This window comes from Bombus impatiens, unplaced genomic scaffold (genome assembly GCF_000188095.3).
Source record: "Bombus impatiens unplaced genomic scaffold, BIMP_2.2 scf_0099, whole genome shotgun sequence".
Taxonomy (NCBI): domain Eukaryota; kingdom Metazoa; phylum Arthropoda; class Insecta; order Hymenoptera; family Apidae; genus Bombus; species Bombus impatiens.
In genome coordinates, this window is record NT_176518.1 from 677709 (window position 1) to 705346 (window position 27638).

Here is a 27638-nt window from a genome sequence, read left to right on the forward strand (position 1 = left end):
CTTATGCTAATCCTCGGTTCAATTTTCGTATAATAAAATATTCTTTTTCTTTCAATGAATATAATCTACCCTTTTTGGAGGAGAAAAGCATAAATTGTTGGAAAACTTCTGAAGTTTGAGAAGAATATAAGAGAGTCGTTATTAATACGCGTGAATTCTCGTTCCAATTTTATGCTAAAAGTTTCTTTAAAAAGTAATTTTATCGATTGAGACATAAAATAAAATTTACTACCTGCTGTACGAACGAATGTAGTTACGACGGGTGAGTTAAAACTGTTTACGATGACATTTTCAAAAACATATAGTGTGTCTAGCAATTCAGAAAGATAATTTTCTATTACTGAATGCAAAACACATCATCCCTTGCGGGGATCGAACCCGCGACCTTTGGATTAGAAGTCCAACGCGCTATCCTCTGCGCCAAAGGGACCTTGATGCTGGTTAACAATTTATGCAAAATGTCAATCATAAAAACCATTTTTTAAAATATATTTATGAAAGTTTAAAAATATAAAGGTACGTTTGACTAAAATATGAATATGCGTATGGCTAGATATATCGCGCATATATTTCAAAAGTGACATAACCTAAATAAGTGTTCAGGAAAAGCGGAGAACTATTTGGGAGCTTATAAATAAATATTTACTAAACACATATGGTTGGCAAAAGGAATGTACAATTATCAACAATTATTTTTATAATTATCCATTTTTAGTCTTTGAAATTCACCGTTGCTCGTTTTCATAAAATGAAACACTTTAATTTAACATCTTATATACAAATGTATTTTATGTCATAAGAGTTTAATCTAATCAGCGAATGTTAATCTAATCTGGATAAGGTTAATCCAATCGATTGATATTTTAATATATTATTTGTTATCGCGTAAACACAATAGACAAAGTGAAACATTTAACGTGTTCACCATCTTTAATAACGTCTAACTTCTGAACATATCGTAATTGTATAACGATCAGTAGTAATGAACTAAGTACATGTAACAGAGTGACGTAGTAGAAAAATCAAGGAATAGTCTGACGTAGATTCAGGAGAATCGAAGATTCCAGTGCCGATGCAATTACTGCATGGAACAATTCCGGACATGAAATAGTATTAGAAAAGGAAAGACAAAAGTTGAGATAGATAAAGACAGACCCGGAGAAAATAGTAGAAATGGAAAATTGGGAAAAACTAGAAACTTCGCACTTGTGCAATCTGATCATCGCACGTACGCTTGTGAGTTATGAACCGCGAGAACGAAGAAATGAATTTTGAAAATAACGACGCAAGAGAATGAGGACTGAAAATTGTCAGATTGAGAATTAAAAATACTTTGTATTTGACACCAAATGACGTTGACGACAAATAAACACTTATTTTCTAAATCGTTCATTCTGAATTCTTCGTCATTTAACTACACCATCAAAGGGTTAATCGTTAAAAGTACAAGAACATCGATACAATATCACGTATGTTGATAAATCTTATAATATAGACACTAATCCTGTGCCAAAAACAAAACAACAACATCCGACATTCAATATATGAGTGTGAATCATCTCGTTTACAATAAGATAATCGGTATTTTCCAAGCAATTTTCTACGCTGATATTTTGTGTGTAAACAGATAACGATTCGACAAGCGAAACTTTGGTACATGTCACGCATCGGCAGGTGGCTCCGTGCAGTGTGATTCTTCGATACTCGTTTCCACCACCACCGACGTTAGTACCACACCACTACAACTACCGACAACCCTGGCTGGCCTCACGGTTAGCAGCCCCTAGCGAGTCGGGGACGCCTATGAAGCGGCAACCCCTTAGCGTTCAGTGGTACCGCATCCTCCGTAGCAGGCGTTACGCGCGCGTACCATTACATTCCGTCCGAGGTTCTTCGTGTATACTTTTCTATCTTTCGGAAAGTGTCATTGAGTCTGTCACACCGTCTCTAGCCTCGAACTGTCAAGAATTCTGTTCGCCGAATCCAAAACCGGTAGTCGAGTTCTTTTCGCCATCCATGGTAGCTATGCAACTTGTTCCGTGAATTTGATGTTCGTCCGTTTCTATGCGATTTCGTGTGTTTTCTCTGATTCGCGGTTATCCGTACTGTGTCACTCGTAAATCGACAGTTTGTTCTGTATATAAGTTCCGTATTCGGAGACGAGACGCTTGCGACGTAAGTTATAATTCCGACACAAATCCTCGATCTCGTGAGATACTTTATCGCATTTGATATAAAAATGTTATTAAAGAAGTGTGCTCCAGAATTCACGCTATTCTTGGTGCTTATCATTTTTACATGACTCTAGTTATCTATAAGTGACCGATTAATTTCCCTTCACCGTGAAAACTGACCTTTAGCTTCTTCTCGCAGTGACATTGCGCGATTACATTTCACCATTGCGTACGATCCGTAACATTGTCACGTACGTACCGTTGAAATACTTGATGATGCACTGTATCGAAGGAGAGGATACAGTTTGATTTTTCTCTATTTTGCTTTTCACTCATTGTTTCTCCAACTTCTTTGTTTTCGTTCGACTCGAACGTCAAATTTTATGCATTTCGATTGCCGCGCATTGCTTCGTTTAACAATAAACGTTGATTGCAGATTGCTTGTGCTTTGGAAGCGCGTCAAATTATGAATGCGTGAATTCGCGAAGATCAGCTGAGATTTTCATCACAGAAAATTTCGATAATCGTTGAAACGTCTCATTATCGTTTCCGCAGCAATATTTTGACATATCCAGATGAAAAGATTTCTTTGATTTCCGTGAAAATGCTTTACGCAAATGATTGGTTTTATTTAAATGCATATTTATATGTTTATATTTAAATGTGCATTCAAGCAATAATGAATTTTATATGCATTCATGGCAAAGCGCTTTTACTTTTTTCGAACGCTGAAAAGGTAGATACATACACGTCTGAATATAAAATGAGACCTCCTATTTTGTATTTCGTTTTTTGTTTTCGGTTTCTTTAGTTGTATCACTGTAGATTTCTTTTTTCCGCTATATTGTACTATCGTTGTCTCTATTTATCTTCATGAAAGTATTTATCAAAATTTCGTTTAATTTTAGTGCTTGTTAGAACTTGAAAACTTCGACGGCTCAGATTTATCACTGTCTCTGTTGGAAACTGATACATACCATCGCACCGTTATGAAATAAGTTATACGAAACAGTTTCTAATGATAGAAAAATTATATACTTGGAAGGACGATTCAATAGAAAATCCATACTATTCTTGCTAGCACATCAGTTTTCGTTCCTCCGGACTCCTATCGTTGTTTCGAATCTCCAGAAGAAAGATTCCACGAGAAGAGGAATTTGTCTTCATCGATTACGATTCGTCACCTGTAAGTTTTTTTAAATAAAGGAAGAACTTCTTCCATCCATGCTTATTGTTAGCTTACATCTCCTTTGTCTTGAATGTTTTGGATGAAAGTCGAGATAGCTTGACATGCAATCAAGTTTTCATAAATTACACAAACGATACTTGATTTTTTCATTTTATTAATGCACCGATCCATATATTTTAGAATAGAGATAGAAATATATACATGCATATATATTTCTATGGATATGGACAATAAAGTTACTTCCATTGAACTGATTGTGAAAAGGAGAATATAAAAGTATTAAGCAGATTTTTATGCGAAGGAGATCGCGTAAAGTTGAAAATTGCAATTTGAGATTAAATTAAGTTCTACGATTATTGACAAAAAAACGTTATGTGCAATTAAACAGACATAAAAGAGCAGGAATATTACGTGTTTTTCAAACTTTTTGCTGCAGTGGATGATGTTTGTAATAAAGAATTATCGACCGTTATTTCATGGAGAATAGTTAATACCTAAACCTGTATGAATTTTGCACTTTTTTCATTAAAATTGATTGCAATATAAACAAATGTATAAAAGCATAGTACCTATAATTATAGCTGATACACGATTGCAAAGTCATCCGTGATATTTCTCTCAAATATTTTCGACATCATACTTTATTGCTGGAATAAAAGATTTACAACTGTTATTATTGGAATGAGAAAAGTTATGACTTTATTACGATTTCGGAAAAGATATTTAAGCTTGCAGATAGCAATCATGAATCATTTCGCGTGAACGACACATGCGTCGCACGTTGTTTACGTAATTTGGACATAAAACAGTGTATCTTCATTTGCGATCCCCACTAGACTAAAATAGCCAATCGATTTTTGTCAACTACACAGGAGACAACATTCCATGACAAAATTATGAGACGTGTGAAGGAATTAAACAACATTGCACTTCATTAAGGATTTTATCTATATAACAAATATCGTTCCAAGATAAATATCAATAGTATAACTTTTGTTAAAATTGAAAATTTTTAATCAAATTTAAGGACTATTTAATCAGTACGTACTTCTCTTGTGATTGTAAAAGTTTGATGATTTCAGTGTTATGAAGACTTGATATCTTTGTAGTTTCAAAGTTGTTTTACTAAGTTTATATTCATCAAAATAAATGATCCGAGAAATTGCATTTTTGTTTGTGTGTTATTCTTTAAGAAAAATAAAATGCAGCAACTTTGAAAGTATTATTAAGCTAGAAACTGAAACTTTTTGAATCAAGTAGTAGTCAGATACGGAAATTATTGCTCAACAGTAGTTATTGTAGAAATAAAGAAAGAAATATTTCCTGCATTATTAGACGGAAAAATATTTGCAATAGCCATAAAAATGCAACACTACAAAATTAATTATAAGTCACAATTTTTCTAATTCAGCCTTAGATAAAATAAAACATTAGAAATTCTAACAATTCATAATAAAACATATTAAAGACGATCGCAATATTTTATAATTATAATTATAATATTTTATAATTATATTATAATTAGCGACATTGAAGCGACCACGATCACTCCATCGTAACTCCAATTGAAACTGAAATTGACATTCAGTCGTAACAGTAATTAATTACTGGCAGTACAAAAAAGGCGCAATTTGCCCAATATGAAGGTGAACCAACATCTACGTTGGCCAAGAAATAGACCACCACTACCACTATAAATACTACTACTACAGCTAAAATTCTAAAAGCGAGCATAGTGACGAAGTAATAACAATAATGACTCTTCATCCTCTGGATGGAAAGCCATTAGTAGTTGCCCTCTTCTATGGCAAATTGCCATAGAGTCTCTCGAGCTTATAAGGATTCTTTTTGCTTCGGACACGATGCTGAAACTTAAATCTAGGCTCGAGATCGCAAACAAAAAATTACTTTTAATGATAAATCACGAAACCTAAATGCCCAAATATACGAACAACGATTATAACGATCGTTGGTCATACACGCGTACATGTATATATAGAACCTCGAGCAATATACGAGCGTTTCGAGTCCTATTTCGCGATTACGATCGCGATAGCGTGATAAAATCGTCAAATTTGAAAAATCGATAGACGAAACTAGACGATTATCATTCTCCATTTGTGCCAATTTCATCATCTATTTTTCAAATAATAATTTCAGAGGTTGATTGATTGATTATACGAAAATGCGCTTACCCGATCAGAGACTATATCAATCTGCCCTGGTGATACCTACTTATAACTAACACATATCTACTTATAACTAACGCACATCACAGAATATGCTATCTATCTATCTAACCCTATATTTAAGAAATGACAAAAGACAAATACACCAACACACGCACAATACACGATTATCACACATATCAGCCGGGTATTGAAGCCTACACGAGAGAGGATGTGTTGGGGCGCCTCCAATACCCCCGAGTTTTATTGCTTTCACACTCTAATTTACGTACCATTTTCTATTTATGTTTCCAAAGTCAACTGGCGATGACTAGCCACCATTGCGTAAAACCAATGCGCAATAAAAATATGTATAATCTCAATTTTAATTAGAAATAATTTTATAATTGGAAGACTGTATATGTATTGTAAAAAAATAATGATATTTAGATAGATCAAGGGACGAAACGAAGTGACGCAATTTAACAATCTATCCACATATATACAATGTGGAAAATACATCGTATACGATACAGTAACGCATAGCTACCGTCGCTGAGATATTATTATAAACTTATGAACTACGGTCATCGTGCCCATTGCTTTTCCTTTACCCATGTAGCACCTAGGCACGTGATCGGGAAACTGCTAATAGACGTACAAAGTGTTAAATCTGAAAATCCTGAACTAAAAATAATTAATGTACCCATCTTTTATCTAACGAGCTATTAATATTTCAGTTTGCATTTCCTCGTTTTACTTTGAATTAGAAAAATTATTCTATTATTGAGAATTCAGTAGTGCATTAAAAAAAGAATTTCAATGGAAAAACACAATGCAATATAATAATTGATTACAAATTACATACTAATGAAAATAGCGTCCAGTGATTCCTTTGTCAAAACATATTTTCGAATATATGAAAGCAGTGTTCAAAACGCGTGGCTTAGATTCCGAAATCTGACTATCACGAAGATTCTTCTTGCACGTGAAATTTAATACGGAATATTTTTATATAGAAATAATTAAATTTCAATTCTTTTACATTTTTAGTTATTTTTCCGTATATAACATGTATGAATATCAAATAATTTAATCATATATAATATTATAATGTAATAAATAATGAATATTATATTATATAATAATATTATAATGAAATAAAAGATGAAATAAAATAAATTATTGTCATGATATTAACGTATATAAAAGAGCATGTTATGCAAGAAGACCTATCTCCAATAAAACACTAATAAATGAAAGACAGAAAAAGGAAATGTTACTACTTACTGATAAATATTGCATGATAAATATATGGTGGTCATTATATTCGTAAAAAGTTCTATGTAATACAACCAATCACTCGTGTCGATTGGGATTTTTCATCGTACGACATGATTGAGTGACCAAAGAAACAAAAATGCATGTGACTCACAGCTAGATTGCGGAGGATGTTACCATCGATGTTGTAATAGCTTAGAAAATCTCACGTTATCACGAGTGTAAGAATTCACATTTTCTAACACAAGGGTGGTTATCACGGAAAAATCATCGAATTCCAAGTCGAATTCCATTGGCGAAATGGAAATTACGTAAAATCTGTAACAAAACGTAAACTAATGTTCATTATTTAGAAAGTTTGAAATAATGGAAGATTAATATCTATTAGATATATAATTCTAATAACAGTAATGAAAATTGGAATAATAATAATGATAATAATAAAAATTTGGATTCTAATATAGAAATTTAGAAAATGAAAATTTAGTAACTTCTGCAGCATGTTATTTATTTTATAAGTGAAAAATTTAGTAGATCCAGTGGTAAAACGTTAGACTGCTTCCGTTAAGGTGAATTAAACATTACCCAATCTCCATAAAAAGCCATCAAATTGATTGTTCATTGTCAAATTGTTCATATTTAAACTCCTATTCTTTTCTCGCCATTAACCAATAATCTGTACAAAAGGAAACCAGGAGTTTAAAACAACTGTATAAGATAATATTCATACATGAAATGTATAAAATAAGTTATAATTTACTACCAATTATATTCAGATGAAACAATAATCGAATTCAAAATTTGTATCAAAAGCAACTAATGCTGTGTACTTACTTACAGATTATCGACATGTCTAATAGCTGAATACACGATCGAAGAGAAAAGTACAAAAAAGCTTAAAGAAAGGCTATTTAACATTACTGTAATAATATTTATAAATTGACAAATAAATTAGTAATCAAACGAACCTAATATCTAATATTATATAGAGAAAAAAGTAGTGGACACGTTATGCAGTTAATATATAGGTTACGTACCTGAAACGAGTTGACATGTCTCTTCAATTTTCGACAATCGAATGGTATTCCAGGCCACCGTTATGTCCTTAAATTTCATGCTGGTGGGGATGTTTTGCCTGGCGGCAGGTCGAGTATATTCAAACCCTTTAAACACAAAGCCGTGAATTTTAGGAAAGGCCACGTGTTGTGTGAAGTGTTTCCAGCAGAGTAATCGTTTCTCATATTACGTTCAAAGAAATAAATATCTGAATTTTAAACGTGGATATATTTATTACAAACTCGATATAAGAATGAACAAGTGATTCTGTCTGACTCGTGAAAGGAAATGGCTTTCTTAAAAATCGAGGATAATGAACGAGATCAGAAGGAATTTAAGACTTGTATAAAAAGGTACATAATAACACGATATTTAATCGCACACAGATCATCTTCTTGCACAATAATTTATAATTAATAATATTGGTGAATTACCAAGTGACAAGTTGTAGGTTATATGCAAATACTTTGACAGATTTCTGTAGAAAAATACAAAATATTCTTATAATTTGCAATTTTTTATAATTTTGCTGTGTAAGATATTATCAGCTGGGTTATAATTCAAAATCTAATATAAGACTTCTTTTATTATTAAACTTGTTACTATTACATGAAACAATTAATTAGCACTAGTAACTTGTAATCTGTATTTCGCTAATAATATTCATTGTGTAAGAGGGCTCTGTCATGCAATTCTTTTTCTTGTCATAGAATTTCGGGGGTCACTCGATCTCATTACTATCTTTGTTACATGCGACTTTATCGATTAAGTATAGAATAAAGCTATATTAGTTAATGAATGAAAATTTGCCATGCTTTTAATATTTTTTTAGTTTATCGCTGACAATCATAAACAGTGAATCTAGAGTGAAAAGAACTTTCATGTGAAAATGATGTAGGAACATTTTTGTGTGCCATTTTTAAATGAAGCAGCCTTTGTCTTTCCAACATTTCAAAGCCTACTCACATACGTATAGGTCTCAAACACCTCTTTGAATGCCTCTTTGAATAGGATGCAAAGTCTCGTATGCAGCGTATTATACGGTAGGGGTTATATTTATCTGAATAATAAGGAGTATAAGAACAGAATATTCAGTTTTAGTTTTCTTCGCTAACTCAAATATATCGCACACAGTAGTTCTTATTAGGCTTGTATTCGATACTTTTCGTGCATCATTGATTACACTCTATAGTAAATGAAGGTTGTCGTGTGTTCAAGTACATAAGGATGTATTTTATGTATTTGTATTGGTTTTTCTATTGTTGGAAAACCAATATTGTAATCTACCCTTATCGCTTCGAAATAACAAAGTGACTATCTTCTTTCAACTTGGCTTTCACTTGTCGCTTGCAATTAGATCAAGCAGATCTCTGTTTATCCACTTTTCTTACTTTTCTCATTTGTACCAAATGAATAATTATAGAAAATAGCTTCCAGTTTCATTTCAAGTATTATACCTCTTACCGTTATTGCCATTAACTACTTTCAATAACCTCGTTTAAAATATTATTATTGAAGATATTGACCAATCTTGCTTTTGACCTATAATTCAATGAAAGAGCATTCCGCTTGAATTTTTCGAGGCATATAGACTCGAGGAGAATAGCACGGTTAAACATTTTTGTGCGCCGTAACATAAAACTGTGCGAGATACACATAGTTTTCTTTCTTTTCTTCTGTATCAAAGCATTCCAGACAAAAATATCGCGTCAGAAAATCAATCTGAAATCGAGATTGGATTTTTATAAGCTTCAGAAAGTAAGTTAAATCTTACAGAAATCCGATAGCGTTGCGAAATCCAATCAATTTTACTCTCGCAAAAGTACCATTTGAAGTGATTTCCATGTTTAATCCACTATCATAGAAACTAATAATAAAGATAAATACTTTATAAAGCTCATGTTGATAGCTTAATGTCTGAGGAATCTAAATCTATATATTCGGATAGTGAACTATTAAATTTTATATCTAAGCTTGTTAGGCGCGCAGGTGTACAAATTTAGACAATTGATCGAGTCCGTGACGGATTCAAGTACATAGATCTAGATACTAAAATCAATAAATATTCGATAAAATCAGAGATCGAAGTTAATCACTTCGAAAAAGAAAATTTGTTACGTATCTAATTTGAATCTCCATGTCGTTGTAATATAATTTCTTTCCCCTTAAACCCTCTTTAATCTTTCTTATAGTTAGCAATCCAATTTAAATGAAAGTCCTGTACATATTAAATGAAACTGAATTGGATTAATCACAGAATTAGTACTTTGTTTAATTATAAAATTGCTTTGTCTCGTGATTTGCCACAGATTTCAATATTTACCCTAGAAACCGCTTGATATATACCTGTAATAATAATCGAATCGTCGATTGCTCGATCCTTCGAATATATTTCACCGTAATTTGTAATATAATATATCACGAAATATCAAAGGGTAATATATCTAAAAGGGGCAATTATATATAGAACGGTTTGATGGTTTGATAGTTTGATAGAATAGAAATCGTTGCAGTCCCGTTTCTAGTTTACTCGGAACATTTTAATGCCAATCTGACGTAGCATCGGCCTAGTTGTCGTGTGGCACACGTTATCCAACGTAATCGCTTAGGGGTACGCGAAGCCGTGTACTTTCAATAGTATATATACAAGTACCTACGTACCAGTGCGGCACATTAGTGACTACGGTGCTTGCGCTCATTTTCTTACCCTAATCAATATCATTGACCATTCGAACAAGCGATAATTCGTATTATGGAAGCATATTCGTAATTCATTCACCTCTTTTACGTCGAGTATCCAATAATTAATCGTTTTAATATTGTTATAAAAATAATATTGGAAAGAAAATCTTTTAATGAAAACTCATATTTTCCTATCTCTGTCTTTTTCAATTGACATTTTATCGTGCCCAGAATTTTCTTTTATTAATTTATTAAATTATACAATTACACTATTTGACGAAAAATTTTAAACTTCTAAAAGAAATATTTATAATATTATCAATTGATAAATTATTGTTACCTATACAAAAGAATATATTAGCACCAGTACAAAATTTACTGTAATATCCAATTTTCGTAGAATTTATCAAGTGATCTTAAACTTCGACCGATACGGGATCCTTTTCCAGGAAAAAGTCAGTCTTATCGATATGTTCAAGAGGAAAGAACGAAAATACAAGCCGCAAACGACTTTTACACGGATTAAAGACGACACTCTTATATTTTACGACTTCCACAGATTCAACCGAAGCTCGATCTCAGACTAGCTTCCCGTTCTATCTCTCCCTTCCTTCTTCTAGCCATTTCAACTCTTTCTCCTTAGAGACAGGTGCTTTCCTTGACGCAGATTCTGGTCACAACCATAGGCATCTTCTTCTTTCACAAAAATTTAAATTCCTTCCTGACGTTATTACCATCTCTGTCGTCATATCTCAATCATCATTTATTTCCCTCTTCCCCGAAATCCGGACTAAGCCGAACCCGCAACAAAATGATCGTCCTTTTATTTCTCAAATTACTACAACTTCTCTTTCTCACTTCTCGTAGTTATAGTTAACCCCTTAACCTACGATTTGCGTTCGAGAATGGCCGTAATATTTACGTTTGGTCCGATCATCTACTACGGGCTATGCCCGTAGTTGTAGGTTAAGGGTAAGTTGTAGGTTAATAAATGTGTAGAAGAAGAGTAAACTTTGTATGGGATTGTTTTCTATAAATGCTGTGGAAGGAAATTCTCACGATATTTATTTATATGATATTAATTTCTGTGCCTTTTTCTTCGTGAAAATACAAAGGTTATTTGTATGTACAGGATAATCAATAGAAATTTAATAACTCGAACGTAAAAAGAGATTTCTCTTCCGTAATACAAAAGAAACGTGGAAATGTATTGTTCAAAGCTTCCACCATCATTAACTACCTATGAATATTGTAATTCGATCAATAGCTCAGCAAGAAAAGTTCTTGGTTCCATGAGATATCGTGTCACGATTAAAGGGCAAAATAAAGGGAATAATGAGCGAAAAGAATATTTATTCTTAATTAAGACATATTAATAAAGAATATTGCTACTAAAGCAATTTTATTGAAAAATGACTTTGTGGCTAATTTACTGTTCCTCTGCGGATCTGAATTTCGCCTCTGAGACGAATAGAATGCGACCTGTGCTTTGTAGGTATAACAAGCAGTTGTCGAGCGACATAAAGGGATGAAAAATGGATTAAATGTACTGGGTGCTTTAAATGGCGCTATAATCTGTGTACCCACATCTACAGCACAAACAAGGTAGTTTTTATGTGGCTTTTGTGTGTGACCCTTGTTACTCTTTTATTTGTCGTTTTATTTTCAGTTGATAAAGACATTTTTCAAGCCAATAAAATTTGTGTTTATGGCTAAAACTAGAGGGGACAAAATTAACGGCTTCTGAACGAGTGCCAAATGCATATTCTCGAATTGATTACAAGGCTTCGTAATGGTCATAGAAATTTTTCAGGTTATAGTACCAATTAGTTTTTAGATAAGGAACAAAAAGTTTTAAGTATTTATAACAGCATGACTTCATAAAGATAAGAAAAAGCACGTTCCAACGATATATTGCTTTTTTAATGGAATATACATTTTAAGTGTTGGAACATTCTTGTAAAACGCGATTGTTTCATCCTGTAATTAATAAGGATTTATTAAAATTTTTAATTAAAAATGTAATTTACAGGTGAAAAGGCAGATGTCTTATTTTCTGTATTCTTTAATATAATATTTTTTCTTGCTAATATACGTCTGAATTTACATTTCATTTTCATCTTTTATTAATCTCCGCCATAATTAATTCAATCTCCAACAGCGAACGTGGATTTAAATTTAGGTACAGTTGTTTATGCGACTAGCCAAGTTAGAGTCAATTATGCTAATATTATTACATACATCAGCATAATTACATTGCTCGCGTATGCAACGTCAAAGTGAATTGAAAAGCTTGATCTTGATAATTACTAAGCCATCTATTTTCAGCTATCGTTTTCATTATCCTATGCTCACGTTAGTTGATTCAAAATATCTTGATTTTACGTCGTTTTATGTATTTTGTCAAAATCTCTTCGTGGTCTCAATGGATAAGATAATCTCCAAGAAGATATTTACGTTCTTCGCACAATCGAATTGCTCTGGAGCTCGATAATTCCTGTATTCTTCCTGGAATCCTGTAAACATCAGAGGAACAACTTTTTGAATCCTTAGGGAAATAATGATAGTAGAGACTAGTGGAAATAAGTAATCGATACTATGTTGTATTAATCTTCTTTGAATTAATTTTGCGAAAATTTTCTAGAAAGCGATAATGGCTTTTTTAATCTTTAGCCTATTAAGAACCAACGTTACGTTAACACGACAATTAATTAACGTTATTCAATTCTATTTCTTAACACTGTGATTATAAAATGAAATTCCAAGGATTCGTTAAATCCTTTTTCATCGCTGTTTATTCTTCCATCTAGATGTTCCAATTTTACCAAGTTTCGAAGATATTGAGCGCCATAGTAAATTACTATTTATCATAAAAATTTTATTTGATTCCTTAAAGCATCTGTTTTATCCTGAATAATCTTAAATTTAATATTAAAAATGTAGAATTTAGTGTAAACAGTCTAGAACTACTTGGTTAACCATTTTTAGCCTGATCTTTTATTTATTTCAACAAAAAGTACTTCTTATCCTCGAAATACAGATAAGTTATTCTATGATATGAATATGAATAATTAATACTCTGAACTGTTTGACACTGATATACATATACAATTCATATAAAATAAACAATGGAGTTATTTTAAAGCATGTTTGAAAGTATTATTACCTCTCTAATTATTAATTGATTAAACATATCAACATAAAATATTTATTTTTAATATGCATACTCAAACAGCTATTAGATAAATTACATTTTAGGATCATAGACATAATAAAAAGAATATTATAACGAAATCAATTGACGCTTCATTAATTCGTAGAACTATGTGAACTTCGGATAAATGTACATGTCAGTTTTCGGTTCACCTAGTTATTTCTTCTATTTCCGGCAGTCGGAAATTCGACGATGTGAGCACACAATTCTTGTAACGTCGTACGACTTCTTCGAGCTACCATTACCATTCCCTTGCATATCTCCCGGGGAAGTGGTTTTCCCCACAGCAGAAATAGCACTTTCTTTGCTGTCGGGTGAAAAAAGGTACGCGTAGAAGGCAGAAGGGAATTTGAAGGTGCTGCGGCCAGTAAGTGTTGGTGCGCCTAGGCGTTAGCATGCATCTAATAACAATTCTGTTCTACTATATTTATCTCTTTACTGTATCGTCTTTCTCGTTGCTGTAAACTGTGAGCGCCCGAATTTCTGCTTTGTTTGAAAGTGAAAATCCCTGTTCTATATTTAACAATGATGTTGGTTTATCATTTACAATTAGCTCGTTGCATGCATAAAATCGATCTTAACCAGCGGTGTGTAGCAGATTTATTAAGGATAAAATAATACAATAACATTGTACAATGTTTGCACGCAGTATCGCGCGTATAGTATCGCGCAATTAATTTCACGAAAGATTGGTTATTACATCACCGCGTTTACTTCAATTAATACTATCAACTGCAGTACGATTGGAAAGGTGTCATAATTATAATCAACCATTATCTAATCATTTCTCGTAACTTTGATATAATCTGTCCCTCTCAAGATACATAATTCAACGAATACTATCATTAATTCAAGTAATGTAATCCATTTCGTATCGAACAAAATTAAGGAATTAGATAGATGTACATATTCTGTTTTTTTGGAAACAAGAAAAATATTTTCAAAATATATTTGAATAAAATACTGTCGTAATTTTGCACGCATCGCTTGTAGTGCACTTGTATATATATACATACATGTAGTTCGTACACGGGACAAGCAATGAGGTGTTGAAACAAGGATACCTATCCGTTCAATGAGTATAGTGTTATAGAATTCAATGAGAATAGTGAGGCTGCTTGAAAATTAATCTTCAGCCACAATGACGAAACGAGGTTCTGTAGATAAATCATGGACAAGTGGTAGCACGTGCCATTACCTTGGTGACAGAATTCCAACACTCGTACAGGGTGAGTCGAAATTAGCGATACAACAGGAACGGGCTGATTTTAGAGTTAATAGTAATAGAATAAATTTCTTTTTTTTTCAAGTAAAGCGTTGTTTTTGAAAAGTAGATACTTCATTTAGTATATCTTGCTACAAATTTTCTGTGTAAAAAACTTTATTAGCAATTGGAATATTTGCATTGCAATCGCGTAAACTTTCTTTAAAAACATCAAATACAGTTGTCTTAGAAGCTTTTTTACTTTTTATTCAGTGCTTGGTAAGAAATCCCTATAAATTCACTCGGTAACGTATTTTTTAATAATTCATATGATTATCAGCAATTTACGATAATAAACAAATCGTTGAAGGATCTGTAGCTTTAACACGTAATACACGTGTATTCATTATTTCAATGAAATATTAGAGTTTACAAAAAATAGGTCGATGCATACACCGTTCGATATCCTCAACAATGTCAATGTTTTTTTTAACAAACGATAAATTGTAGCGCCTATCTAAGAAACATTAGGCAATATAAACACTAATACAAGGTGTGCCCTTAAATTATGAAGAATTCGTTGCATTATTCCGACTTATTTTGAGCGATACTGCAGTTGTAGCCTGGCCTAGTATAGATACCATGAAAGTATACCACAAAGCACCTTGTACGCCTTGAGTTTTCGTGACTACAACTGTTTGCTCATGATCACATTCTTTGAAGAAAGCGAAAGTCAGACATTTACAGCTAGCTAAACGTTTCGTCGGCTTTCACTGGGCTTTAAGCTAAAAAACAAGAAGGAACATAGGCGAAAAATAGAAACGGAAATGTCAGCGAGATGTTCCTTTTGCGTTTCGTGCAAATGCGTTGGACAACTTGCCGTAGAAAGTGAAATTGGAGAGCTTCCAAGACAATCGGAAAAAACAGCATTCAGCTCCAACATTGTATTCTTACTTGCGAACTACTCTATTCCTGCATTTTCATTCTGGATGATATGACAGAGACAAAAAATGTTATATTATACACAAGTATTCGTGGTCGTCATACACTTATTAACTACGTTTTATAACGCGCGTAAAAATTTTATTCGTATTTTAAACGTTCAGAGATCAAACGCTGTCTACATACTTACAAGCTTAAATAAATTTATATGAAAATTTATGAAAAAAGAACTCCGGATAGGTTGAATTCGACAAGATAAAAGAAAGAGGTCGATGAGTGTCTGAAAAGTTTTCTCAACGAAGCAGAGACCGGAGATAAATGTAGAAAACGTGATCACTAAGAGATCACAGGGCCCATAAATTCCTCATCTGATATATGAAGTGTAAAAAAAGTGCCAATTAAAAGAAAATGAGGAGGCTATGAATTAGTCATCACAAATGATTGAATATTAACGATATTAGGTTCGTGTATATCAAGTGTTGTTTAGCGTTGTTTTTGAATGTATGCATATTATTTACGTATTTAGGTAGCTCAATAATAAAATGCAATTGACGATAATAGGGATATTTCTGAAAATAGTCTAAGATCAACAGCAAGAGAAATAGCACTTCAAACGAGGCTAAACCATTCTACCACTGCGTCACTTAGCTCAAGTAGCAAAAGTGAAGATGAATATGAACTGAACGCATGAAGTCCGTTTTCATATAAATTATGCGATATAACAGAAACTTCGACGAGTAGAGATGGCCACCTTGTTACTTCGAAGGAAGAAATAGGATTCGATTTAAATTATACTGCTACTCGTGGTTTCAAAACGTTCCAAATTGTGCCGAATATATGTACAAATATATTGTATGTATATATAACAAAAAGTTCGAATCACTTTGAAAATGATTTAGACAAATTGAGGAAAAAAAATTCATAGCTAAATTTTTCGATAATTAGATCATTTAGTTTTTATGAAATATCTGTATAATATAATCCTGAAGATAGATGGACAGGATTTACCGCAATGCGGAATATCCGTTACTATTTTCGTTGTAACTATGTGCCTATGCATGTGAAGAAACCACCGATAATCGAGTACTTGAAATTAAGAATTTTATTTGCGTGACATGTTTCATTCAACTACGATTTCATCACAAATTAAAAGTACTGCATAAGAAATGAAATATTCCATCTGCAGTAAATGTTTTAATTAGTTTTCATTCTTGAGATTCTAACTTTGAAATGTTGTCACAAAAATATTCGCCTATTAAAATTAGCCAATTTTTAGTTAACAACTCTTTTTCTTCCTGATAGGGATTCTTTCGGACGCAATAACAATGATATTTTTACGTTTCCATACGGAGCTAATTTCACAGATGACTCAGCTTGCAAGGTTCATTGACGTGGACCACCTCGATTTCAGCAGCTATTTTTATAATCCAAACTTTGTTTTTGATCGGAACAATGTTTCATTCATTTAATCGTAATCTCCTCAAGAATTTCCGTATCACAAAACACAGTTTACTTGTCAATTAATAGTACAATTCTCTCTGAAATCCGCTAAAAACTATTTGTTCCATTGCCATCGATTCGAGAGCTCGTTGTCACAACAGAGCAATGTAATTGATACAATATTTTGATAGAAATACAAATGTTTCTATTACGTCTATTCAAAATCTGTTTCATCCCTGTGTATTGAAGTATTTGTTATTAACTAGCCCGAGTGAAATATAATTTGTTATAATTGTTATAATAAATAAACTGTGCATATGTATTTATGCCAATCGATGTCTGTATTGATCTACCGAATGGGAAATTGTTTTCAAGAGGATTCTAAAAATTATTTTAAGAACAAAGGGATAAACGGGGGGAAGTTAAAAAACATATGCTACGGAACACGTAATGTGGCTAAACTGACGATATACGACTTACAATGGCGCAGCGGAACAAGCAATAGCGGAACAATAAAGTAATAATAAAGCGATAATAGCCGGAATATGAGTGGTCATAAAATGTTTTGGAAACTTGGTAACGACAACGATAAGCATGCTAAGTTGCGGGCAAGCAGCACGATACCATCGTACGCGAGAGCTTAGAAGCATAATTTCTCGAGACTGCGTATAAAGGCGTGCCAATATAAACCGCAAGCTTCATTTGTTGCTCGAAGGCTTGCGGCCGGCTAGCTAGTACCAACGCGACGGGGCATCGTTCAGTATTTTCGCTGGTACAGACCGGTACATGAGTACATACTTACAGTGTTTGTGCGCGTGCCACGCAACGCGGAAAGGTCAGCACCTACGTACGCCCCTCTTTATTAACGATTTGTATCGTGTTCACGCACAAATTGTCACTAATACGCAGCCCCAAAGCAAATCGATCCTTATCACGTTTACCCTAATATCCGTTTTATATTCGGAAATGTGTAAAAGCTGTTTCTCTTATTTGATATCGTAAAAATTTAAGTTCGGTAGCTTCTCTTTCTACAATGGATCACGCAAATCTATTTGTAATACGGTGTATCGCTTTTTGATAATTGCAACGATATCTAATTTGATTTGAAAAATATTTCACTACCTCTGACGTGTGTTGAGATAATTCTTCTTTCGCTATAAAAGAACGATATTACAGTCGATCAATGTAGATTCCATAAACTATGTTTCAGATTACGACTGGGATGAATTTGTCCGTACCCTATCTGGATAAAGAGATGCAAGTACAATGTTTCGACTGGAAATCTTTCGAGTTCATCCTGCAATAACGGTATTGTTATTTCGGGCAATTTCTATAATTTAATAGGAAGTTTATTTGAACTTTTATGAGAAAAGTACGGAATATCGAATACTTTTAATTAATAAAATGTTATAAATGATTAATGTAGGAAATGTATCGTAGCAATGTAAAGTAAAATTAATAATATTACGACAAAATCACCTTTTATAAGTAACGTAATATTCGAATGTTTATTTTTCGTTATTAATTGTTTTTTATAGTGGTTATGGTGGAATGAAAGAAGAAGAATGCAGCACGGCAGAGGAGGCTAGATGAGCATCAATTTTCAGAGAGGTGCACGTGCAGATTACCCAGAAGTTATATATAAGGCACAAACTCGTACATATCTGAGAGAGAGCGGAAGTGGAAAACGCGTGCGTGAAAGAATACGCGGTCCATATCTGGCCCGCCATTTTGGCGGCATGGTCCTTTGGGCCACTATACTATTCCTACAAGGAGCTGGTTTTGTAGGTATGCCCTACTTTATTTAATACGTTTGCTTCGATTGTAATATTTTTCGAATAAATAATCATATTTGCCAGTTAAAATTTCGTACATATAGCTACTCTCGCCTTTCTTTCTTTTTTTTCTTGCTGACTCGAAACTACTATCAGCGAGTAAAATTCATTTCGTCTGCCAGATAAAATTGCTGAAGTCATTCCGATAAAATTCAGTCTAAACGCAACTACGAAAGTATAAATGCTTTTCGCTATATTGCTTTGTCTTTTCTCGATGTAATACAATTTTTTCCTTTGATGCTCGAAATCTCATGAAAACATGGCTCGATAATACAGTTATATAAAATATCACAAGCCTTTCCATTTCGAGGAACCGTTATTTGATTGAGAAGCGACGGACCCTATTTATCGAGGATCCCGTATTGAGAATCTTTCTCAGTTCGAGAAACATATTATAGTATTATATACGAGGTAATCAACGTAACTTTATTATCTTCGTTGTTTGTCTATTTTCGTCAAATTCAATTTCACTAATTTAATCAATTTTAAATTTTCTTCTTTTTAGTACTCTAGTTCAAAGAGAACGATAGTGAGACTATAATATTGTACACTTTGCAAATTTTCAAGGCTATTTTCTATTCTTTGCCATGATGGAGAGCATAGTAACGAAGAAAAAAATTCTCTCGTCCATCACTTTCAATGTTCTTTTAGATGCTAAGTCTAAATTAATGTCCGCTTTCTACAAAAACGATGATAAGTATCGCGATTCCTTGTTCGTCATGCTTTCGTCATTCGTCATTGCAGCATGTTTTCTAATGAATTGGGACATCTATGTAAACTTTATAAATTTCTTTCAACATGTCCTATAAAAGATATTGAGAAAAGCAAGGTCAGAAGACTGAGCTAACCAGTTTACGAGACCACTGTGACCGATTCAACAGTAAGGAGACATATGGTTAAAAATTTGGTATATCGAACAACCGTCACACTTGCATCCTAATTTCTGTCGATAAAAAGACCCATAGTACTACTTGTTGTTTAGTTGTTATTTATTCCATATTGAATCTATAATGTATTCATAAAGTGTTTGCTTCTCCAGGATCGGTGACAGGTATTCCCGGTGTTCCGGAAAATATAACGGTGATGTTCCTGAATCCGACGTCTGTCCGCGTTTCTTGGAGCACCAGCCAGGTCGAACAAGTTGAAAAATACGACGTCATGTACAAGCCAACCGATGCGAGGTGCGTTTGGAGATTTGGGTATTCCACATATTTTCGTTCTTTTGCATGTACTATCGGGAAGTAGCATAAGTACTGTTGCAACTTCTAAATAAGGAAACAGGAATCCAAGGCATGGTTTTAAAACTGATGCTAGTTCTAAGACTAATATCGTACGACAGCTTTTTTATATATTTTTCATAATAAGTTTATATAATATACTTCGCGATCATGCATGGCATGACATTTTGAAATTTTCGTGTATTTCGCAAATATCACGAGCGAATACTTTGATTCGTTTATCAATTGGTATCAGTCTTTTGATGTCAATTTTTTAAGGAGGACTTAATGTTAATTGATGCTTTTACTTCTACTGCGGCACAGGAAATACAGTGACAGGTACATAGCTTTCTTAAGGTATTCCTTAAGGCATTACTTACCTTCTTACGTTACTCCAAGATAGTATATAACTTCATTATATAGTCGTAAAAGAAATACTTGTTTGAAAGGAGCCCTGCATAGGTTAACATAAAAAGCCAAGTTATTTCCAATTATCCAACATTACCAGTAGCATTTTACTCCATTAATTTCTGTACCACTTAATCTTTTAAACAGGCACTTGACTTTTAGTAACATGAGCACTTTTTACTTGGTTAATTTTTATATTATAGGAAACTGTGTGTTGTGAAAGAATATGAAAAATCATCCGTTGTTTAGAGATTACATGTCATGCTGTTGCAAAGAACACGCGAATAGGCTTTGAAGACGTTTCCAATGCGAAACACTTGGTAAACTTAGAAATATATGTAGTACTCCTTTTCCTTTCAACAGGCCCTTTGCTTTTGACCATACATAAAAAAATCGATTTTCCGCTTTATGCATTTTCCGATAGTACTGCATCTGGAGAATGCGCGCTGAAAATATTACACTGAAATGTCACAAATTGATAGTTCTATAATAGCAGAAGAGTTTCAAAGCAGTGTATAAAGCAATTGTGCAGGTGGTAGAAAATTGTCATGAAAAATGTAGTCACGGACTTGTTTCTGCGAAATTCTGCACGATAAACATGTCTCACAAAATGATTTATCACAGTGAATATATAGAAAACAACACTGTTATTTTGAGTGCTATTGATGGTAAATTTTAATCAAGTAGTTACGGCGCAGTTTACGAACGGTCATAGAAATTACTTTTTATATAGAAACGATAATTTTTAATTACGGTACCTACTCATTTGTCGCATCAAATCATCATATTAAAAATTTTCGAGGCCTTGAGAAAATACGAAACCTCCCGTTTAAATATTTTGATGTACACAACCATATCGTAAATCATACGCTAATATAATACATTAATACAATAATAATCTTAGGATAACTCCCCTAAACGTATTACCCAATTAATTACCCTTTATATAGGCAATAAGAGAACGATGTAAAACCGGAAGTCCATCCTAAGCCAATAGGCGAGGATTATGTACAATAAATAATAAATAAACGAAAAGTACTCGTTATTAATCAGATTTTGCTCGTAGTTCTTTACGTCGTAATTGAGAAGCATTATTTCTATTTTTTTGTACCAAATGTAAATCAAAAGTCAATATAATATATAGAGGTCATATTAGAACGAAAAAAAGAAAGAAAATATAGAAATCAGATTGCAATGGCAAGGTGGTGTTACAGGATTATGGTTAGTTACAGGGTGGTGACGGAGGTCGCAGGAAATAGTGAAGCTGTTACATTGAGCGGTCTCAGAGCTGATACACAGTATCAACTTGTCGTCACTGCTGTGAGAGCCGGCAAAAGATTTCGAAGTCGACCAATCGTCTTCCGTACACTTGGTAAGTTGTTCTTATTTAATCTTTCTTTTCGAAAACTATACAGAAGATATCGTAATTATGCAGAATAGGGCATATCTCAGCGATTTTAAGAGCCTTGATTTATATTATCAGAATCATGATCCTAAGTAACTCTCAATGAAATAGAAATTAAAATAAAATTTCAAATAAATTACCCATTATTAATGGCACTTATTGATAGCACCTTACAAGTACACGTTTAAAGGTGTGTATTATTTACTGGAATGTTTTAGAGCCACCACGAACATCCTTTCCCCCGGAACAAGCGATAACAGGCGGTCCCCTTCCACCTCCTCCACCCTCTTCTCAACAACCACAACCTTACATACAAGTAAGTTCAGGAATACATAGTTGCTCGAACAATCTCAACTAATTACATACCTTTTTATCTCTTAAAAATCTGAAAATATCTCTAAACTCGTGAAATTTTGAAGTCTCCTATATATCTGCTTTATATTTTCAGAAAGAAATATTTTTTGTGTTTTCTCCTATTTTCGTTCACGTAATTATTCGTCTGTTGTTCCAGTTCTTCTTTCATTCGTTATTCTCACTTCGAATAGAAGGTACCTAAATCTAAATGCAAATAGAAATCCTGTTGACCGAGTCGTTGAAAAATTAGACGCGTAAAATGAACATCGAAGGAACGTCTAAATTACAGGTCCGTGGCGTAGAAGTGGGGATCGTGGTGTTAGTGTTGATTTTTTGGGCAGGCGCGATAGCGCTGTTCTTCAATCGTTGGGGAAAGATTCGCATGTTACTGCCGTATCAACCCGATTACAAGGAACAATTGAAGGTTCCCGGGACTGGGGTATGCGCAGCGGCGAACGCTGCATACACGCAACATCCGACTCAACACACCTGCTCTCAGGTAACGCATAACTATACATCCTATTTCGCTACTTCGATCTTCCACTAGATAGATACAAAAAAATCGCAAATATGCGATTTAATCTATTCCAAATAGCTAGGCTTACTTTTCCAGGAGAATAGCAGCGGCTGATTTTTTTTTATAGTTGTTTATATAAAATTCTGTGATAGTTTCTCTTGAAAAGGAATTATACCTACATATAGTTTTAATGAATATCTACCAAATTCATTTCTGTACAAAAATAATCGATTAACACTAACCGTACCGGCACTTCTCATATACCAATTCTTATCGTAACCGGTCGTTTGATCGGTTACGAAATAGACGTTGTTTCTTCGAAAGAAATTCTCAATTTATAGGAAACAATTCACAGCATAATTTTTAAATAATAATAAAATAATGAATCATATGTTTTCATTTTTATATGTTATATGAACAAGAGATGATAATCGAACAAATCATCCTCACTTTCAATTTGCTCATTTTTAGACTTAGAATTTCGTCCGTCTCAACAGCCCTCTCTTATATTTTGTATGTTTTTCAATGAATTTCTCGCTGAACGTGTAGACGTAGTCAGAGATAAAACAAAATACAGAACCAATGTACTGAATATTATGAGATTTGTTCACTCCTTGTCGTATTTGATTTCTCATAGGCTTCGGCCTGCACTCTGTGACTCTCAAAATGATACTGCATTTAGATTTCGTTTAGCAACAGAGAACTCATTATGGAGGGAGTATATTCTTGAGAAGTATTTCTTGAGAGTCTCCGACAAGACTCCGTTGTGTTTATGCGTTACCTGACATGGATTCCGTCAGATTATTCAAGTGCTTAGCCAAACACACACCGCATTTAGATGTATGCAACTACAGCTGGTTAGATCTTATTTGAGTTCAGAGTTAAGGTTCCAGGCAAAAAACTTTAGAAAAACATGTAAATTTGTCGCGGTAAACAAGCCAGACGATGAATTTTTCATAGTAAAAAAAGAAGCAAACAAAGAGATTGAGAAATTGATTAATCGAATAATATAAAAATTTAGGTAAAATTAGATGAACAAAAGAAGTAACAATGAACGTACAATTTTAAATTAAATTTTGAAACCATTTGAAATTTGACCGGACCTGGTAAGGTTAGTGTTAATTTAATTTACTAACACAGTGCGACAAAATATCCTTCTTATTTGTTAATTTATTATTTGTTAATTTCGAAACGAAAATTATTATTGAATTATTATTGAAACATATGATTTTCTTGATTAGCAAAACATTCGAAATATCAGCTTTCCGGGAATTATACGAACCGGATAATTATAATATTAATTGATAATAATATTAAATATGGAAATTTGAAATAAACTAAAAATATACACAGCGTTCCAGGATTAGGTTTAGGTTTAGCAAAGAATACATTGGCATTGTTGTGCTGAAAAAGACCCTATATAATTAAACTACGTTTTAAATTATATGTTTGACGTACATTAATCTACTCGATCGATTAATTGTCGGTATAATTTCCTTCGAACTGTAAACTGTTCCTTCCAACTGTAAAGAACAGTTACAACTGAATTATCATTTATATCACTTTAGTAGCATTATCATTCTTATGTAATCGATACATATTTTTCCTTTTTACATAATATAATAGAATAAACGTCGAACGATTGTCAAACTATGAATTTTCGAACAACTCGATATATTTAAATAAGATCTTTTTATAGCACGTTTATACTTGTATACACACATGAAGACATTCAAACTCTAATTGCACAGCAGGATGCAATACATTTAAAAAATTCAATCTGGCATCCTTTGAATACAATTGAGAGACATGTACGTTTATGTGTGTATCGATAAATTCCCGAAACAATATCATCGAACGATATATATAAATTGCACGGCTACTCAGATATCGGTATTCATATCGGGCGAACGTTATTTCGAAGTGATTCATATGCGTAATTTAACATACGAATTAAGAAATGTTTAGACGTATCAGAAGTATCGATTTAATTAGATGGTACAGAGATTTAATTGGACAGTGCACGTAATCGCAGTAACAGACGGGACATCCGCTTCCAGCGAAAGCTGTATGTCAAAAAGACGTATCGGATCGAATATTGAACCGAGAGCTATATTTTCGTTTAAGCGGTGCCCACTTGTCTACGTCTAACTTCAGTTTCGGAATACGATCTCCGCAAATTGACGGTATATACGTATGGTTATTTATAGACTAATTGACGCGCAGGTAGCTTGAAGTATTAAAAATCAAGGAGTGAAACGATGCTTAAAACATCACCGAAAAACTGTAGATTATTCACGTGAAACTCACATAAGATACAAGTGACGTACATCTTGGTTCTGTAACGACAAAGTAAAAATGAAGAACAGTTTTATAAGAGTCTAATAGAACTTGGATAGTTTTAGTAGCAACAAAAACCACGATAAAATTATATAATATATAATGTTAATAATATACCAATGAAATACATTTGAATGTATTGACTGATTTTTGGAAACTGTTGCGTGAAAAATATTAGATTCTAAAGTATAAATTAACAACCGTATTATGGCTCTCTTTTTTATTACATTTTTATAACATCGCAATATTACAGCAGGATATGATTTCATTTATTTATATCATTCAGCCAGTAAAAATTCCAAATAAAAATCTACCTGATACACACAGATAGATATAAACCACACTATAGTCTTTGAATACAATGAAAGACTATCGATTATTGATTAGTCTACTGCTGTTACTATTGTCGGCATAGATTTTGGCAATAGCTTTCAGCTATCATGCTCAATAATCATTGGAAAGCTAACTTCTCTGAATGTAGGTCGCAAATTAATTGAAATTCAGACTGATGAATATCCTGCGCACAATATTATGGATTTCAACACGGAAATTCTCTGTTTGAAGAAAATATAATCTACTCTTAATGACTACAAAACGACCCCCTTGTCCCATTAACACGCAAGGTTAACTTTAGTTGCAGCAAAAATTTGTGCAAACGTTACGACGAAGAAACATCGATCGTGTTCTAAAAACAAACTTCACTGCAAAATTTCTATTCCGTTAAATTTATTTCATACAAATCAACCGAAATGAAATTGTGTCGTGACCATTCATTGAAGAACACTAACAAGAAAAGTTCGGCAACTCGAAAATTCAAAAACATTTGGAACTTTGCGCAATTGTAGTTCATGGACGTTAATAACGGAACAATTTCTTTTTCTTGCTGGAAAACGATCTTAGGAGTGAAAACAGCCCCAAAGAAATTTAATTGACTGTTCATATTACCGTAAATATTTAAGAAAATATACAAGATACAGAAAAAGTACAAATGAAGTACAAATTGTAATGTTCTTCGGAGAACTCTATACAAATATTTACTGTTTGTATGATTTTCATCAGACGAATTTTAATATGTAAATAAAAATTTTATAAAAAAGGGAATAAAAAATAAACATTGCTATATCACTATGCTTGTAGATATAAGAAGTTATGTATATAATTTAATATAACTAGTTTAATTTAATTAATACAAATAATTTGCATCAGCTAGCGCAGCTCGGCAAGAGCTCGCGATCAGCGTTGCATGTTACACTCTTCGATCCTGTGTGTTCAAAAATTTTGTTGTTTCAAATCATTCGTATATTTATAAAAAACTCCTTGGAGACTACGCGCATGACAAAAAGAAATAAAACTTCCAAAAATTATGGCTGGTGAGAGAATAATTTTGAAAACATTTTTTTTTAGTTTCTCATATCCACAATATAGGCCACAAAGAAAAAGTCGAAATTTCTTCGGGGGGTGTTTTCATCTCTAAGACTGTTTTCCAGCAGGAAGAAAGATTATTCCGTTATTAGCATCACATGAACTACGTTTGTGCAAAGTTCCAAATATTTTTGAATTTTCGAATTGAACTTCGAGAACTTCACTTGTAAGGTGAATTTGTAATCCCTAAGGGAACATGTATTGCGGTTACGCTTACTGACGGTGCAACTACAGTTCCAGAACGTTCTAAGTTATCTAAGCTAAAATACTAGTTTCTTACTAAGTTTATAAAGTTCAAGGATAAAAAAAAGTTTTAGTGATAGAATACGATTACATCTACTGTTTTTAGTTATTTTACTAAGTCGTCAACGTGAATTTTAGTTAATTTGTACATTTTCTCTCGATATGTACATATCGACATTTATAATAGAATTATACCCTCGATCAATTCTAAGTCGGTTTATTCGAACTACTAATTCGTTTCTCCGAAACAAGATGCAAATAATATTACGCAAAAGGTAGAAATTTATTCGATCGTATTAATCGAGTAATACAATATATAGTTTTCTTGAATCACGAATTCGAGTATTTAACATTTATTTCACTCGTAGACACTATGTATATTTACTCTGATTACTCTTTATTAATATATATTAGATATAAAGCCGCACTTTTTCGAAATAACAATCCGAAATCTGGAAGTAGAATATTTGGTACCGAGAACAATTTCGTTATTTACGAATTTACAATCGACGATTTTTAACAAAAAAAAAAAAAAAAAAAAAAAAAA

The 27638-nt window shown here is 32.9% G+C and overlaps 1 protein-coding gene, 1 long non-coding RNA gene and 1 other non-coding gene across 7 annotated transcripts in view; 1 reads left to right on the plus strand and 2 right to left on the minus strand.

Annotated features, from left to right (window-relative positions):
• Window positions 1-357: 357 nt before the first annotated feature.
• TRNAR-UCU lies at window positions 358-430 on the minus strand. The gene has a single exon. It is a non-coding gene; the product is annotated as a tRNA-Arg (tRNA).
• A 1340-nt stretch (window positions 431-1770) lies between these two features.
• LOC100745689 overlaps window positions 1771-27638 on the plus strand; it is a 43858-nt gene continuing 17990 nt past the window's right edge. The window contains exons 1-8 of one of the 5 annotated variants that reach the window (XM_024364517.2): window positions 1771-2175; window positions 18561-18658; window positions 18889-19138; window positions 20225-20366; window positions 20727-20741; window positions 22037-22182; window positions 22434-22531; window positions 22859-23068. In XM_024364517.2, coding sequence (XP_024220285.1) covers window positions 18940-19138; window positions 20225-20366; window positions 20727-20741; window positions 22037-22182; window positions 22434-22531; window positions 22859-23068 — 810 coding nt within the window. In that variant the 5' untranslated portion in view covers window positions 1771-2175; window positions 18561-18658; window positions 18889-18939. Of the gene's footprint in view, window positions 2176-18560; window positions 18659-18888; window positions 19139-20224; window positions 20367-20726; window positions 20742-22036; window positions 22183-22433; window positions 22532-22858; window positions 23069-27638 lie in introns of those variants that run through there. The other 4 variants (XM_033318506.1, XM_033318509.1, XM_033318507.1 and 1 more) reach the window with 4 other exon arrangements.
• Window positions 3277-18648, minus strand: LOC117151164. The gene is made up of 2 exons (XR_004460874.1): window positions 18551-18648; window positions 3277-3358 (listed from the first exon to the last, which is right to left on the minus strand). It is a non-coding gene; the product is annotated as an uncharacterized LOC117151164 (long non-coding RNA).